The sequence below is a fragment of the Zea mays genome, chromosome 1, assembly GCF_902167145.1.
Source record: "Zea mays cultivar B73 chromosome 1, Zm-B73-REFERENCE-NAM-5.0, whole genome shotgun sequence".
Classification (NCBI taxonomy): domain Eukaryota; kingdom Viridiplantae; phylum Streptophyta; class Magnoliopsida; order Poales; family Poaceae; genus Zea; species Zea mays.
In genome coordinates, this window is record NC_050096.1 from 115367432 (window position 1) to 115386166 (window position 18735).

The 18735-nt window shown below is 46.0% G+C and overlaps 1 protein-coding gene across 1 annotated transcript; it reads left to right on the top strand.

Annotated features, from left to right (window-relative positions):
• The first annotated feature begins 16683 nt into the window (after positions 1–16683).
• Positions 16684–17530, top strand: LOC103637975 (gibberellin-regulated protein 12). Its single transcript, XM_008660976.2, has 4 exons — positions 16684–16779; positions 16981–17025; positions 17130–17160; positions 17251–17530. Exons 1-4 carry the CDS (start codon positions 16720–16722, stop codon positions 17430–17432), a joined length of 318 nt encoding a protein of 105 aa, XP_008659198.1. The 5' UTR covers positions 16684–16719; the 3' UTR covers positions 17433–17530.
• The last annotated feature ends 1205 nt before the right edge of the window (positions 17531–18735 follow it).

Consider the following 18735-nt stretch of genomic DNA (forward strand, 5'->3'; position numbering starts at 1 on the left):
CTTATTTAAATGTGGCTACTGTCTTAATGGGTATTTTTCCTGGTATTTAGATGTGATAACATGGTCTTGTACTCTTGTGTCAAATTTTACCAAGGGATACTTAGTGGATATTTAGTTGTGATTTTCTAAAGTTCTAAGGCTACAAGGTGCTCATAACTAACTTTCTTTCTAAAGAATGTCAAACAATATATTTGGAAATTTATCTAAACATTTCTTTGCACAAGGCAATCATTCCTAAGGTTGGAGATTTTTCTCTACAGGGATGGGTTTCTATGATTTTCTAAAGTTTTCTCTATTTCTCTCATGGGGCAGTTGGCATCATATTTCCTTACTGAAATAGGACTTGTTATGTTTTTATCTGAGGCTACATTACTTAAGTGTTCTAATAAAATTAGGGTTACTTGTTGATTCTCATTTTTATGTCCCTTCTCCATTTTCTAAAAGAATGGGAAGAAACATAAATCAATGGTTAATCTCTATTTAATTTGGTGAACCAGGATGTTCATCATTTTTATATGGGGTTACTATAAATTAGGCATCTACTCAATTTTTCTTAACCCTAGCATAAAAGTTCTATTATTTTTCAATACTTTAAATAATATCCTAAATTAAATAAAAACTTCTAGAAACAGTACTGGACTAGGGTGGTTTTCTATATTTTGTTCTAAAGTTTACATTATGCAGAATCTAGCAAAACTGGTTTGACCAAATTTGGATATTTATTTTTTAAGTTATGCCTTTTTCTAAGTTTGTTGCATATTAAAATGAATTAGAATTTCTAAATGAAAAGGAAAAACATCTTGCGCTCGGGTGCCCGGGTAAAATCTTTCCTGTTCCTTACAAGTGAGTCCTCGGCATACTATTCACATGAGTCATGGGCTTAACGCAAAACCCCTTGGCTTTCTAAACATTCCAACCAGCGGTTCTTGGCTGATGGAACAGTAACAACAGCGAAGAAAGTGGCGGGGCGGCTTACCGGCGGTGGTAGCACTCTAGCGGGGTGGTTGGTGAGGTCGAGGATGCTTTAGGGATCACATTAGTGGTCGGGTCGTCTTCGGAGATGGACGGAGGTGTCCGATCCACGTTCGCAGGCGGTGGTGGTCAATGACGGCTCCAAACTACGGCCAACGATGGTGGTAGAGCTTACTCTGCTCAGCAGGGAAGCTTTACAGAGTTGTGGTGGTGCTGGCTTTTAGAGAAATCGGACTGTGGTGGGCTGGGGAAGCCGACCCACGTTCACCGGCAGAGCTTTGGTCTCCGATGAAGCCGATTTCACTGTTCCGACGAGGTTTAGCTCGGGCTCAGGCTCAGGGAGGCTTTATGGGGCTCTAGAGGAGTTACTAGTGTGGCTAAAACTGGTGGAACATGACTGGGGTGGACTAGCCATGGTGGTCGTGCTCAGGCGACAATGGCGGCATGCATGGAGCTCGCCGAAGTTGGCAATGTCCAGGGTTGAGTTAGGCATGAGGCTGAGGGAGAAACGGAGGAAGTGACTGAGGGTTTGGGCAGCTTTTATAGGCACAAGCAGAGCGAGGCATTGCGGTGGCCGACTGGTCGCACGGGGACGCGCACGCGCGGGCAGAGCCCGTTCGGCTCCTGCCAGCCGACATCGAACACCTGGCATCCACGTGTTTGGCCAACTTCCCTTGTGTGTAGTCATTTGTCCGAGCCTAATCTTATGTAACGCCCCGAATTTTGCAGTTGAATTTTTTTTCTTTCTTTACTCGCCAAAATTCGGGCGTTACCTTTTCTTTTTCTTTTTCCCCTCGCTAAACCTTGACCTTTTTTAAAAAGTTTAGCGGGATTCGGTTTGGATTTCCCGTGTAAGAAAAACCCTAAATACTTTATGTTGTTTGATGCACCATGCCGAACCTTGCATTTCTTTTGATTGCTTTGAAAGTGCGAATGCATTCATGTAGGAAGATCGGATTTCGAAAATAAGGAGAAGACCTTTTCTTTCTTTTTCTCTCTCTTTCTCTCTCCCGCGCCCTGGGCCGACCCCGGCCGGCCCAGCCGCCCCCTGGCGCCCCCCCCTTGGGCCCAATTGGCCCAAGCCGCCCCCCCCACCTCCCCTTTTTCCCCAAACCCTCTCCCTCTCCCTCTCATTTTCTCTCATTCTCTCCCTAGCGCCGCCCCTACCCCTGCCCTAAGCCACCGCCGCCCCTGCCCCCTACCCTAGGCCGCCGCGCCGCCCCCTGCCGCCGGCCGCCCCTCGCCGTCGATCCTCGCCGGTGAGCCCCCTCCCCCTCCTCCCTCTCCTCCCTCCCCTCTTCTCTCCCCACCCCCGCGCGCCCCCTGGCCGCGCCGGCAGCCGCCCCAGCCCCGCCGTGGCCCCTGGCCGCCGCTGGCCGGCCCTCGGCCGCGCCCAGCCGGCCCCGGCCGCCGCTGGCCCGCCCCGGCCGCTCCCCTGGCCGCCCTGGCCCGGCCGCTGGCCGCCCCCAGCCGCGCCCCGCCCGGCCGCCAGCCGCCCCTAGCCCGCGCCCCGGCCGCCTGGCCCCCTGGCCGCGCCCCCCTGTCCCGGGCCGGTTCAGCCGGCCTCGGCCCCGGCTCAGCCGCCCCCGGCCCCAGCTCGGCCGCCCCCCGCGCTCGGCCGCCCCAGCTCGGCCGCCTGCCCCCGGGCCGGTTCAACCGCCCCTAGGGCCGGTTCAACCACCCCCCCCTCTGTTTTTTTATTTATTTTTTTATTTTATTTTATTTACTTTCTGTGATTATAATTACTGTATTTTAAGTAGGCTAATCACTGTTCATGCTATGGGAAAATAGGAAGTTTAATTTAAAATTCCGTTATGCTATTGATTCACGTAGTTAATTGTTTACCCTGTGCAATGTTGATCAACTAAAAGTGATTAGGTTTCCATTAGTATATATAAATATATATAACAGAATTATTTTGTTAAAAACCAATTGTGTCATTAGTGCATAAGATTTAACCCCCTGCGAGACCCTTTCCTGTTTCTTTCTAACCATAACAAATGCGATATCGAATGTCATACTTGATGCATATTCGCTTTATTTGTTATCTTGTATGGTGTACTGTTCTTTTGTATTAAATATGTGGATGGATGTATGTATGTTTGCGCTCGCATAGAGAACGATTCGGTCGAAGAGCCCGAGGAATTCGCAGGAGAAGCCCCTGAGCAGCAGTCGGTTGGTGGAGGCAAGTGTCCTTTGACCTATCTCTGTCCTATTCATTATTTAATTCACCTCCCGCTTACACATTTATGCCTAAGGATTGACTAGCTTTTGTTATCCATGTCCTTGTTTACCTATCTGGGTTGGATTATTACTGTTTAGCTTTATGCTATTGCTCAACTCTAATCAATGAACATGATGTGGTTATCTATGATACGCTGTTTTCCCGTTCTTCTTTATGATCATACTTGTGGTTTTCAAGGGGACTCGAGCGGTTTCTCGAGTGCCTCTCCGTAAGGACCTGTTCTATGGATGACCGCCCGGGAAAACAGTGCAACCATGAGGGTGGAATGGGGTGCCCTTAGCTGAATAATTAGAGGATCCGGGATGTAGTTCACTTAGCCGTCGTGCCGTCAATGGGGCTCGGTGTATGCGGCTCGCTCTGCCAAGTTTGGGTTCGCCCCTTGGGGAGGAGTGCGGTGCATTTAGGAAACCTAACGGGTGGCTACAGTCCCGGGGAATCTTTGTAAAGGCTACGTAGTGAAACCCTGCCTATTCACCTTGGTAGTGTTTAAGGGTTTGATCGGCCCGAGGCAAGAGGGAATCACGGCTTGTGGGTAAAGTGCACAACCTCTGCAGAGTGTTATGAAACTGATATATCAGCCGTGCTCACGGTTATGAGCGGCCAAGGGAGCTCCAGTGATTAGTGGTACTTGATCAGAGACATTGAGGTACAGGTGGTTATGAGATTGATGGTTCTGGTTATGATTATGGTATTGGTAAGTAGTATTCTTTCCGTTTGGAAAGGGTACATCGGGTTAATAACTTGGGTTAATGCTAAAACTTGGCTTTCTACTAGTAAATAATAATCTGACCAACTAAAAGCAACTGCTTGACTTATCCCCACATAAAGCTAGTCCACTACAGCCAAACAGGATACTTGCTGAGTATGTTGATGTGTACTCACCCTTGCTCTACACACCAAACCCCCCCCCAGGTTGTCAGCATTGCAACCACTGCTCAGGCGAAGATGAAGCTGTGGAAGGAGACTTCCAGGAGTTCCAAGACTACGACGAGTTCTAGGTGTGGGTTAGCGGCAACCCCCAGTCGGCTGCCTGTGAAGGCCGCGTTATCTACGTTTCTTTTCCGCACTTTGATTTATTGTAAGAACTATATGGACGTCTCAGACGTATGATGTAATCGACTATTTCCCTTATTAATACTATTTTGAGCACTGTGTGATGATGTCCATGTTATGTAACTGCTGTGTACGTGAATAACTGATCCTGGCACGTACATGGTTCGCATTCGGTTTGCCTTCTAAAACCGGGTGTGACATAAGTGGTATCAAAGCCGTGCTGACTATAGGACCGCTAACCTAGAGTAGAATGGTCGTTCTAAGGACTATAGACCTCTGTCTCTGCCTTGACTTTGATATCTCTTCAAAAGTTGGTCCTACTGACCAAACCTATGTTCTACTACATATTATACCTTGCTGAAAATTATGTTTTATTCTGATCCTTCATTTATTTATGATTCATTACTTGCTGGTCATATTAATTCTATTCTCACCCCTTTTGCTTGCGATGTCTTTTGTAGATGGCTCGACTTAGACACACTGCACGAAAGTCAGTCATCCCCTTCTTACCCTCCCGCCTTGCTGAGCGTCCGCTTCGCCGTCCCGTGGCCGGACAGTCCAGCCACTTGGAGAGACTACACCACCGCCTGCGTGAGGAGCAGGAGCGTCGACGACAGGAGCAGCAGAGCTCTTCCTTCTCGCTCCACCAGGAGATAGAGTCTGTGAGGAGCTGCTCCCCTGTGCTTCCCCTAGAGGCGCCCCCTGCACCACCACTGGGCGCCCCAGCTTCTGGAGTAGCTGCTGGAGGAGACCCAGACGACGGAGATGGCGACGACAGCTCGAGCCACGACACCGACTTCTCTGCTAACCTTGAGCCGGAAGGATGGGTTGCTCGACCCATCACTCGCGACGCTGCTCGCGGGTGTCACTTCCACGATGCGCTCGACACCCTGCTACGTCGGGCATTTGACCGGCATACTTGGTCCGTCGAGTATCGCTGTGTGGTCTACCAGCATAGTCGCGGGGTCTACCCGGATCGCTGGGAGGCAACTTGCTTGGTGCGCTGCCCGGAGAACAGTCTCCAGGGAGCGGAGGCCTGTTCAGAGCACTATTCTATCTCTGAGCGGGACTCAGCTGAGGCAGCCATGCAAGATGCTGCACGGCGTGCGCTTTCGCACTACTGCTCGGTTTTCGGTGGGGCAGCTGACGGTCTTGACCTGAAGTATTACCCCCGCCGTTCATCTGGCAGCACAGGAGGCGTGATTGTCTCACCTGTCGGTGAGGGCAATCCTAGGTTGAGCAGCACAGTCAACCTAGCCGCCGTGCTAAACACGGAGCTGGACCATGCATTAGATGAGCTGAGTAGGGCTCGTGCTGAGATCGCCCAGCTGCGGGCTGAGCGCGCGGAACGTCGTTATCTGGATGGTGGTTCCCCCGCTCCCGTCGGGACTCAGCACCCGTACCGCTCACCTCAGCGTGGACACCAGTCTTATGGCAATCCCGCCTGCAAGACCAAGATAACTCTAGAGCCATAGATCGTTAGAGTTGGATCTTGTAATTAATACGAAATATATACGTAGAAGCTTCAGTCTTAGCGTTAGTCTCGGTCTTAGTTAGTCTTAGTTAGACAGGGTAGTTTGCTATATCCTGTGCATTTATGTTTGTCATGATGAACTATGATTGGTTTGGATCTTTGTAATGATTGTCACCAGAGTGTGGGTATCCCCTGCATTTTGGTTTACCTATTATGTTAATAAAGTTAGTTATATAGTTGGGAAAACCTTTATTCTACTTTCCTCTTTTTCTGAGAAGCTGTGTGGCCTGTGTTGGAGATCAGTGAAGATGCTCATCTGTTCAGTGCTGTTGAGGAATTCTATTCTCTTTTCTTATGCTGCAAGATTTGCCAGATCAGTTCTGATGTGTGGTTGCGTTCTGCAGATGTCAGAGAACAGGCGCAGAGGAGGAAGGCGTGCTCAGCAGGAGCAAGCCGGTCAGCAAGATGAGGCGCCCCAGCAGCAGCAGCTGCCGCCCCCGCCCCCGATGTCGATTGAGCAGATGTTTCTGATGCAGACTCAGGCAGTTCAAGCCATCGGTCAGACTCTGGCCGCCATTCAGCAGCAGCAGCAGCAGCAGGCTCCACCTCAGCCTCAGATGCCTCAGATGCCCAGAGACAAGCGTGCTGAATTCATGAGAGGTCATCCCCCAACGTTTGCTCATTCTTCTGACCCTATGGATGCTGAAGATTGGCTGCGCACTGTGGAGCGAGAGTTGCATACCGCTCAGTGCGATGACAGGGAGAAAGTTCTGTATGGTCCCCGTCTGTTGAGAGGAGCAGCCCAATCATGGTGGGAGTCTTACCTCGCCACCCATGCCAACCCCGACACCATCACCTGGGAAGAATTCAGAGGTAGCTTTCGTCAGTACCATGTGCCTGCAGGTCTGATGACAGTGAAGAAGGAGGAGTTCCTGGCCCTTAAGCAAGGGTCATCGTCTGTCAGTGAGTACCGGGACAAGTTTCTGCAATTGTCTCGCTACGCTCCCGAAGATGTCAACACCGACGCCAAGCGACAATACCGTTTTCTGAGAGGCTTGGTTGACCCTCTGCAGTATCAGCTGATGAATCACACCTTCCCAACATTCCAGCACCTGATTGACAGAGCAATCATGACAGAGAGAAAGCGCAAGGAGATGGAAGATCGTAAGCGCAAGATCAGTGGACCCCAGCCTGGAAGCAGCAGCCGTCCCCGTTTCTCAGGCAATCAACCTCAGCAGTTCAGGCAGAACCAGCGTCCACCTCAGCAGCATCAGCAGCGTCAGCAGTATCAGCAGTTCCAAAGGCAGTATCCTCAGCATCAGTACCAGAATCGTCAGAGCAATCAGTCAGGAGGAGGTCAGTTTCAGAGGCAGAATCAACAGACACCTCGTCTTCCTGCCCCAGCAAATCAGCAGAACAGTCAGGCAGCACCAGCTCAGGTTGGAAACAGGGCATGTTTCCACTGTGGAGAGCAAGGCCATTGGGTGATGCAATGTCCGAAGAAGGCAGCCCAGCAGCAGTCAGGCCCCAATGCCCCAGCAAAGCAGAATGTGTCTCAGCCTGGAGCAGGCAACCGCTCTCAGCAGCGCTATAATCATGGAAGACTGAACCACTTGGAGGCTGAAGCAGTTCAGGAGACCCCCGACATGACAGTAGGTATGTTCCCAGTCGATTCCCATATTGCAGAAGTGTTATTTGATACTGGAGCAACACATTCTTTCATTACTGCATCATGGGTAGAAGCACATAATCTTCCAATTACTACCATGTCAACCCCTATTCAAATTGACTCAGCTGGTGGTAGAATTCGAGCTGATAGCATTTGTTTAAATGTAAGTGTGGAAATAAGGGGGATAGCGTTTCCCGCCAACCTTATAGTAATGGGTACTCAGGGAATAGATGTCATCCTAGGGATGAATTGGTTAGATAAGTATCAGGCAGTTATCAGTTGTGATAAAAGGACAATCAAGTTGGTGTCCCCACTAGGAGAGGAAGTGGTGACCGAGTTAGTCCCGCCTGAGCCAAAGAAAGGAAGTTGTTATCAGATGGCTGTTGATAGCAGTGAAGCAGACCCAATTGAGAGTATCAAGGTTGTGTCTGAATTCCCAGATGTGTTTCCAAAGGATTTACCGGGTATGCCACCAGAGCGGAAAGTTGAATTTGCTATAGAGCTTCTTCCTGGAACCGCCCCTATCTCTAAGAGAGCTTACAGAATATCTGGACCAGAGTTGGTTGAGCTTAAGAAGCAGATTGATGAGCTGTCAGAGAAAGGTTACATCCGGCCAAGCACCTCGCCTTGGGCCGCCCCTGTCTTGTTTGTGGAGAAGAAAGATGGCACCAAGAGGATGTGTATCGATTATCGAGCTTTGAATGAAGTCACGATCAAGAACAAGTATCCTTTGCCCAGAATAGAAGATCTGTTCGACCAGTTGAGAGGAGCCAGTGTGTTCTCCAAGATCGATCTGAGGTCAGGTTATCATCAGCTCAGGATCCGACCTTCGGACATTCCGAAGACGGCATTCATTACCAAGTATGGTTTATATGAGTTCACAGTGATGTCTTTTGGTTTGACCAATGCACCAGCGTTCTTTATGAACTTGATGAACAGTGTATTCATGGATTATCTTGATAAGTTCGTGGTGGTATTCATTGATGACATTCTGGTTTATTCTCAAAGTGAAGAAGAGCATGCAGATCATTTGAGGATGGTATTGCAGAGATTGCGAGAGCACCAGTTGTATGCAAAGTTGAGCAAGTGTGAGTTCTGGATCAGTGAAGTCCTGTTCTTGGGTCACATAATCAACAAAGAAGGATTGGCTGTGGATCCGAAGAAAGTGGCAGACATTCTAAACTGGAAAGCGCCAACAGATGCTAGAGGAATCAAGAGCTTCATTGGAATGGCCGGATATTATCGGCGATTCATTGAAGGGTTTTCGAAGATTGCGAAACCAATGACAGCGTTGCTAGGCAACAAGGTTGAGTTCAAGTGGACCCAGAAATGCCAAGAGGCCTTTGAAGCGCTGAAAGAGAAGTTGACAACAGCGCCTGTCCTAGTCTTGCCTGATGTGCACAAGCCCTTCTCTGTGTATTGTGATGCTTGTTACATAGGTTTGGGATGCGTGTTGATGCAAGAGGGAAGAGTTGTGGCTTACTCGTCCCGACAGCTGAAGGTTCATGAGAAGAACTACCCAATCCATGATCTAGAGTTGGCAGCAGTGGTTCACGCACTGAAGACATGGAGGCACTATCTGTATGGACAGAAATGCGATGTTTACACAGACCACAAGAGTCTGAAGTACATATTCACTCAGTCGGAGTTGAACATGAGGCAACGAAGATGGTTAGAGTTGATCAAAGATTATGAGTTGGAGATCCATTACCATCCAGGAAAAGCGAACGTAGTGGCAGATGCTTTGAGCAGAAAGAGTCAAGTCAATCTGATGGTCGCTCGTCCGATGCCTTATGAGTTGGCCAAGGAGTTTGACAGGTTGAGTCTCGGATTTCTGAACAATTCGCGAGGAGTCACAGTTGAATTGGAACCTACCTTGGAGCGCGAAATCAAAGAAGCGCAGAAAAATGATGAGAAGATCAGTGAGATTCGGCGATTGATTCTAGATGGCAGAGGCAAAGACTTTCGAGAAGATGCAGAAGGTGTGGTATGGTTCAAAGACCGCTTGTGTGTTCCCAATGTCCAGTCTATTCGGGAGTTGATTCTCAAGGAAGCTCATGAGACAGCTTATTCGATTCACCCTGGCAGTGAGAAGATGTATCAGGATCTGAAGAAGAAATTCTGGTGGTACGGAATGAAAAGAGAAATCGCAGAGCATGTGGCTATGTGCGATAGTTGTCGAAGAATTAAGGCAGAACACCAGAGACCAGCTGGATTGTTGCAACCGTTGCAGATCCCTCAGTGGAAATGGGATGAAATTGGCATGGATTTCATAGTCGGATTGCCTCGCACTCGAGCCGGCTACGATTCCATTTGGGTAGTAGTGGACCGTTTGACCAAGTCAGCCCACTTCATACCTGTCAAGACCAACTACAACAGTGCAGTATTGGCAGAATTGTATATGTCTCGGATCGTTTGTCTTCATGGTGTGCCAAAGAAGATAGTGTCAGACAGAGGAACGCAGTTCACCTCTCATTTCTGGCAGCAGTTGCATGAAGCCTTGGGCACGCATCTGAATTTCAGTTCAGCTTATCACCCGCAGACAGATGGTCAGACTGAAAGAACCAATCAAATTCTTGAAGATATGTTGAGAGCCTGTGCGTTGCAAGATCAGTCCGGATGGGACAAGCGATTGCCTTATGCAGAGTTTTCCTATAACAACAGTTACCAGGCCAGTTTGAAGATGTCACCGTTTCAAGCGCTGTATGGAAGGAGTTGCAGAACTCCGTTGCAATGGGATCAGCCTGGAGAGAAGCAGGTGTTTGGGCCAGATATTTTGCTTGAAGCCGAAGAGAACATCAAGATGGTTCGAGAGAATCTGAAGATAGCGCAATCGAGGCAGCGAAGCTATGCAGACACAAGAAGAAGAGAGCTGAGTTTTGAAGTCGGAGACTTTGTCTATCTGAAAGTGTCACCGATCAGAGGAGTCAGAAGATTCGGAGTCAAAGGCAAGCTAGCACCCCGCTACATTGGTCCGTATCAAATTCTCTCAAAGCGTGGAGAAGTGGCTTATCAGCTCAGCCTGCCAGAGAATTTGTCTGCTGTGCATGATGTCTTTCATGTGTCTCAGTTGAAGAAGTGTTTGCGTGTGCCAGAAGAGCAGTTGCCAGTGGAAGGTCTTGAAGTCCAGGAGGACTTGACCTATATTGAGAAGCCAGCTCAGATCCTTGAGGTTGCAGATAGAGTCACCCGAAGGAAGACCATTAGAATGTGCAAAGTCAGATGGAATCACCACTCTGAGGAAGAAGCAACCTGGGAGCGTGAAGATGATCTAGTGGCTAAGTACCCAGAGCTCTTTGCTAGCCAGCCCTGAATCTCGAGGGCGAGATTCTTTTAAGGGGGATAGGTTTGTAACGCCCCGAATTTTGCAGTTGAATTTTTTTTCTTTCTTTACTCGCCAAAATTCGGGCGTTACCTTTTCTTTTTCTTTTTCCCCTCGCTAAACCTTGACCTTTTTTAAAAAGTTTAGCGGGATTCGGTTTGGATTTCCCGTGTAAGAAAAACCCTAAATACTTTATGTTGTTTGATGCACCATGCCGAACCTTGCATTTCTTTTGATTGCTTTGAAAGTGCGAATGCATTCATGTAGGAAGATCGGATTTCGAAAATAAGGAGAAGATCTTTTCTTTCTTTTTCTCTCTCTTTCTCTCTCCCGCGCCCTGGGCCGACCCCGGCCGGCCCAGCCGCCCCCTGGCGCCCCCCCCTTGGGCCCAATTGGCCCAAGCCGCCCCCCCCCCACCTCCCCTTTTTCCCCAAACCCTCTCCCTCTCCCTCTCATTTTCTCTCATTCTCTCCCTAGCGCCGCCCCTACCCCTGCCCTAAGCCGCCGCCGCCCCTGCCCCCTACCCTAGGCCGCCGCGCCGCCCCCTGCCGCCGGCCGCCCCTCGCCGTCGATCCCCGCCGGTGAGCCCCCTCCCCCTCCTCCCTCTCCTCCCTCCCCTCTTCTCTCCCCACCCCCGCGCGCCCCCTGGCCGCGCCGGCAGCCGCCCCAGCCCCGCCGTGGCCCCTGGCCGCCGCTGGCCGGCCCTCGGCCGCGCCCAGCCGGCCCCGGCCGCCGCTGGCCCGCCCCGGCCGCTCCCCTGGCCGCCCTGGCCCGGCCGCTGGCCGCCCCCAGCCGCGCCCCGCCCGGCCGCCAGCCGCCCCTAGCCCGCGCCCCGGCCGCCTGGCCCCCTGGCCGCGCCCCCCTGTCCCGGGCCGGTTCAGCCGGCCTCGGCCCCGGCTCAGCCGCCCCCGGCCCCAGCTCGGCCGCCCCCCGCGCTCGGCCGCCCCAGCTCGGCCGCCTGCCCCCGGGCCGGTTCAACCGCCCCTAGGGCCGGTTCAACCGCCCCCCCCCCTCTGTTTTTTTATTTATTTTTTTATTTTATTTTATTTACTTTCTGTGATTATAATTACTGTATTTTAAGTAGGCTAATCACTGTTCATGCTATGGGAAAATAGGAAGTTTAATTTAAAATTCCGTTATGCTATTGATTCACGTAGTTAATTGTTTACCCTGTGCAATGTTGATCAACTAAAAGTGATTAGGTTTCCATTAGTATATATAAATATATATAACAGAATTATTTTGTTAAAAACCAATTGTGTCATTAGTGCATAAGATTTAACCCCCTGCGAGACCCTTTCCTGTTTCTTTCTAACCATAACAAATGCGATATCGAATGTCATACTTGATGCATATTCGCTTTATTTGTTATCTTGTATGGTGTACTGTTCTTTTGTATTAAATATGTGGATGGATGTATGTATGTTTGCGCTCGCATAGAGAACGATTCGGTCGAAGAGCCCGAGGAATTCGCAGGAGAAGCCCCTGAGCAGCAGTCGGTTGGTGGAGGCAAGTGTCCTTTGACCTATCTCTGTCCTATTCATTATTTAATTCACCTCCCGCTTACACATTTATGCCTAAGGATTGACTAGCTTTTGTTATCCATGTCCTTGTTTACCTATCTGGGTTGGATTATTACTGTTTAGCTTTATGCTATTGCTCAACTCTAATCAATGAACATGATGTGGTTATCTATGATACGCTGTTTTCCCGTTCTTCTTTATGATCATACTTGTGGTTTTCAAGGGGACTCGAGCGGTTTCTCGAGTGCCTCTCCGTAAGGACCTGTTCTATGGATGACCGCCCGGGAAAACAGTGCAACCATGAGGGTGGAATGGGGTGCCCTTAGCTGAATAATTAGAGGATCCGGGATGTAGTTCACTTAGCCGTCGTGCCGTCAATGGGGCTCGGTGTATGCGGCTCGCTCTGCCAAGTTTGGGTTCGCCCCTTGGGGAGGAGTGCGGTGCATTTAGGAAACCTAACGGGTGGCTACAGTCCCGGGGAATCTTTGTAAAGGCTACGTAGTGAAACCCTGCCTATTCACCTTGGTAGTGTTTAAGGGTTTGATCGGCCCGAGGCAAGAGGGAATCACGGCTTGTGGGTAAAGTGCACAACCTCTGCAGAGTGTTATGAAACTGATATATCAGCCGTGCTCACGGTTATGAGCGGCCAAGGGAGCTCCAGTGATTAGTGGTACTTGATCAGAGACATTGAGGTACAGGTGGTTATGAGATTGATGGTTCTGGTTATGATTATGGTATTGGTAAGTAGTATTCTTTCCGTTTGGAAAGGGTACATCGGGTTAATAACTTGGGTTAATGCTAAAACTTGGCTTTCTACTAGTAAATAATAATCTGACCAACTAAAAGCAACTGCTTGACTTATCCCCACATAAAGCTAGTCCACTACAGCCAAACAGGATACTTGCTGAGTATGTTGATGTGTACTCACCCTTGCTCTACACACCAAACCCCCCCCCCCCAGGTTGTCAGCATTGCAACCACTGCTCAGGCGAAGATGAAGCTGTGGAAGGAGACTTCCAGGAGTTCCAAGACTACGACGAGTTCTAGGTGTGGGTTAGCGGCAACCCCCAGTCGGCTGCCTGTGAAGGCCGCGTTATCTACGTTTCTTTTCCGCACTTTGATTTATTGTAAGAACTATATGGACGTCTCAGACGTATGATGTAATCGACTATTTCCCTTATTAATACTATTTTGAGCACTGTGTGATGATGTCCATGTTATGTAACTGCTGTGTACGTGAATAACTGATCCTGGCACGTACATGGTTCGCATTCGGTTTGCCTTCTAAAACCGGGTGTGACATCTTAGCAAAAACCTTATCTAAGATTTGTTGCTTATACACTAAGCTAGTGATGTTGTACGGAGGTCATTGGGGTTTGCTCACTGGTCGCGAAGATATGGTGCACTCAAGTGTGATCTGTCCAGCAGATCGATTCCGAGGCAAAATCCAAGGTTTAGTGATGTCACACTTTGAGTTCCAATACCATCCTCTGGTATGTGTTAGGGTAAGTAGTTAGGCACATCTTTGTCAATTGGAGTCATTAGTTTTAAGGTTTGAATCCTAATGAACATGAGGAAGTTTTGGTTAGGGGTCTGATTTTTAGAATTGGAACATTCTGATTTTTATTTACTTCTCTCTCTTATGTGACTTGTTTGGAATTTTTGGCAAACCTTTTTGGGGTGTTATCGTTACTAACTATTGTAGGTATTTTGGTGTGGTAAAACATTTATTAATGGTCCAAGTCATGAAAAGGTAATTCATATAGCTTTCTCACTTAATTCATGTTGGTGCTCCATTTGCTCAAGGTAGTTTTTTAGGGTTTTTGGTTACCTTCTCCTTTTTGTTTTGCATGAGGTGACTAAGGTAGTTCTTCTAAGATGATTAGTACTTACTTAGGCCTTGATCCTTAAGTATGGTGCCTTTTGTCCAAACTAATCAACATGTGATAATAGGTTTAATAGGCTATACCAAAATTATATTAGTGTGGTGCCTATACTTGGCATAGCGAGATACACTATACTAAGGGATCGTTTGGATCTTTTGAATTGAATAATCATAATACAGACGTAGATTAATTAAGTTGGTACGATTTTATGGGGTATGTATTTGTATGCTACTATTGGTCGTTGGCCATATGGAAGAGATATCTATGTGTTACGTTTTTACTATATAGGAGCAAACCAAAAAACATGTTATAAATTACAGAGTAGAAACATAGTCTGTTGATACATAAAATCAAATTTACAGTTCTCACCATACGAATTTGAGATAGGATTATATTTGAACTTTGAAAAGTGGTGGAATATTAAATTATAAATCAAATAGGCTACTCTATCACTACCGGAATTCGGCTATTTGCTGAGTGCTAAATGATTTGCCGAGTGCCAATCAAAAAACCCATAGTAAGAAAAACACTCGGCAAAGAAACTCTTTGGCGAATGTTTTATTTTTGACACTCGACAAAGAAAATCTTTGGCGTGTGTTTTATTTTTGACACTCGGCAAAGAGTTTCTTCTCTTTGTCGAGTATTTTTTTAACACTCGGTAAAGACCTTCTTTGCCGAGTGTTTTTTTCAACACTAGGCAAAGACAATTTAAAAATCACATTTTCAAGCAGTAAATTAATTCAAATGAAAAAGTTTTCAACTACAAATTTGTATAACTCATCAAGATATACAATTTATATTTTTTTATCATTTCTTCATATGACAAAATAAAAGTAAATTTGTTCATAAAACCTATATCTCTCTCGTAGTTTATGAAACTATAAGAGAGATGTACAAGATTTGTGAATAATACTAAAACCATCATGTGGGATCAACAAATGACCTGACAACCAAAAACCCTTTATAGATCTTGAAAAGCTATAGAATTTTGTAGTTGGCAACTTTTTCATTTGAAGTCATCTTGTCAACAAAAATAACGTCTTAATTTTAAAATTTTATAATTTGATTTTTGAAAACTACCTCGAATGGAAAAACCACCAACATGAAAGTTGTAGGTCTTAGAAAAGTTATAAAACTTTGTAGTTGACAATGTTTTGCTTTGAAATCATCTTGTCATGCAAAATTATGTTTGAATTTTAAAATTTCAATTTTTCAAACTACCTCGGATGGAAAAACCACCAAAATAAAAGTTGTAGGTCTTGAAATGTAATGAAACTTTGTAATTGACATTTTTTTGATTTGAAATCATCTTTTCATAGAAAATTTTGTGTGAAGTTTTTAAATTTGAAATTCAAAATTTGTAAACGGCCTCGGATGTAGAAACTAACAAAATAAAAGTTGTAGATCTTGAAAGGTTATGCAACCTTATAGTTGGCAACATTTTCAATTGAATTCATTTAGTGCTTAAAATAATCAAATTACTCTAGGTTTGTTATAATACACGAGGAATGATAACATAATATAGACATAATTGTTGTAGTAGTGTAGTGGTAGAGTAGGTTATACGTGAGAGAGAGGTTGCATGTTTGAATTTCACTGTTCACAAAATAAAATGTAAATTTGATTAAAAATGGTGAAAATGATAAGGCGATGGGTAGGGCAATGGCAGTGGTTGGGGAGAGTTGTTCCCCTAGTTTTAAAAAATGTTTTGCTATTTTTTGGGTTTTTTGTGATTCTAAATTTGCCGAGTGATTTTATTTGTTGGGTGGTTTTCGACACTCTGTAAAGTCTTTGTCGAGTGCTTTTCGACACTCGGCAAAGTTTGCAGAGTATTCTTTGTCGAGTGTAACACTTGACATTGTAAAATGACATTTGGGACACTTGGCAAAGAAGGTAGTGTATTAAGTAGATTCCAATTAAAAATGAATGGATCCGAACGGCACCTAATGTAAATTGGTATTGTGCCACTGCTTGAAGCGCAGTTTTAGCACATAGCATAAAAATACGTTTTGGTAGAATTATTATTCGATTGCTCTCGAATTTGAGCCAAAAAAACTTGGTGGCCTATTTTTTGGCAAAACTATTCGTTGGAAATTTGGTGGCCTATTTTTTGGCAAAAAATAGTGTGTAAGAGGGAAGCTATCTGCTAACATTAAAAATTACCAATATGTGTTTGTGATCAAATTTCTGCCATTGTTTCCTGCTATAAAGTTTGAATAAGAGCCAAAATAACCGTCCTCAAACCTGATTCTTTTCTTTTCTTTTTGAATCACCCGTTACTTCGCAGTATAATTTTCAGTAGTAGCCGTTACGTACTTGCTACTATTGAAAACTGTAATGCGAGTATTGGAGACAAATTAACAGTTCACGCCTTGGGGCATGCATGCATGCCAACTGTACCATATTGAGCAATGAAAAGGTTGAAGGATTGGGCACGCAGCACATTGAGTATTACAGCTGCAAATGATTGTATTCTGCAACAATGCTATAAATAAATTGGTCGCCGTTAAGGCTTTGCCCAACAATTGCTTCCATTTCACAGGTGCACAAAGGAGCTAGGAGCAGGGAAGAAAGAATGGCTCAAGCGTCGAGCTCTTTCTCTATTGTTCTGTTGTTCCTCGCACTAGTACTTGTGGTATGATTTTTGTTCTAGTTTTTTTTTTTTGGGTTTTTTAAACTGGTGCCATCAGTTCGAAAAGTTTTCAGTTTTGCACCCGTTCTTTTTTCTTTCCTCGCTCGGAACTTTTGGAAGCCCCTGGTATCCAACGGATTGTTTCCCTTTCCTGTATATGAGTATTGGTTGGATCTATGATTCCATTATTGGCTGAATTTTCAGGTTGAGGTTTCTGCTGGAACCGCAAATGAAGAGCTTTACAGACCTGTAAGTTGGGCACGCTATGGAAGATCGAGCAACATTTCATCTGCTTCTAGTATTTTTGAATCTTGCGTTATTTTACTGACCTGGCGTGTGAATTTGTAATGCAGGCTGGTGCAGAAGGCTCTGTCCCCATAGAACGTAATGGATCTTCTTAATCTTTCCTGCTCCCTACATACTCTCAGTAATCCATCTCCAGTTAATATTTTTTTATATCTCGTGCATGTACAGAATGTCCAGAGAAATGTGACTACCGGTGCTCTGCTACATCGTACAAGAAGCCATGCCTTTTCTTCTGCAACTACTGCTGCAACAAGTGCTTGTGCGTCCCGTCCGGCACATACGGCAACAAGGAAGAGTGCCCGTGCTACGACAACATGAAGACCAAGCAAGGCGGCCCCAAATGCCCGTAAAATGAATATTAGAGGCCTGGATCATTCAAAAAGACAACTAAAAATGAAACCATGTACTCCCTCCGTTCCCATATAAAATTCGTTTTGGCTACTTTGTATATGTGTTCTATATATGTATTTACATTTATCATCATCTAGATAAATATGCGCACAAAAATCAAGGGCTAAAACGAACACTATTTTGGAACGGAGAGAGTATTATCTTTCTGATATGCAACAATTTTCTTATCATAGAACTCGTTACCTGACAACCAGATTTTATGGGGAATCTAGGACTTGCTAGATCCTCAAAAACTAGATTGCACATTGAACTAACCGAAATTCTAGAACCAAAGGAAATGACGTACCTCTAGTTCCTTTCCTATCTAGTAGTCGTATCGAGATATATAGCCGGACTGAACGGCTCCATAGACCATGTGCTATAGGCAGATCATAACAGGCAAAAGGATTCTAACATTAGTGTTAGCGTCTTTCCAGGCCACATACTAATGGTCCCTAGAGTGTGCACAAAAATGTAGGACCTTAGAGACCTCTCTATTGGACGGCGGACTATTCGGCTCTGGTGCCATTGGACTGTCCGCAACAGACAAAGAGGCTCGAGAAGAACATAGATCCCGCCTCTCGAGAGAGGACCCCATCAAGGAGGAAGGATCTTAGGGTTGCTTTGGAGTCGATAGGCCAGCCAAAACATCTCAAGATGACTTAGAGCCGAAAAGAGGTGATGACTAGGGTTAAAAAATTACAACAAGACTACAACTAAATCTAGATCTAAAGATAATGAAGAAAATATTGTAAAACTAGGTTGTAGATTGATTATTGGTTCCCCAATCGATTGTACCCTTTTATATTTATAGGGGGGACTATACCCTTTTCTAGGTGAAGTCAAATATCGTAAGAAAACATGACAATGACACAATAAATCAAGACTTCAACCTAAACTGGTCTGAATCCTAGACTATCTGGTTAACACACCAGACTATTTGGAGCTAGACTGTCCGAGCTACTACGCTGGACTATCTGGAGGCCGGACTATCTGGACTTTCCTCTCTAGACTATCCAATGGTGCCAAATTAGATGCTCAACACATGGCCTTGCCTTTCGGTAAAGTTTTGCGAGCCAATAGCAATTGACACAGCTCGTATACTTCGGAGATCAAGATATGCATATGCCAACGCTCAAAATTCTGAAGGAAAACTCGATGTGAAAACATTGTCTTTCTAGACATCTTGCCAAACACTAGGATAATTTCGTTTTAAGAAACGACCATTTAATTATTTATGTATCTTCTCTCCTTGCAATGTCT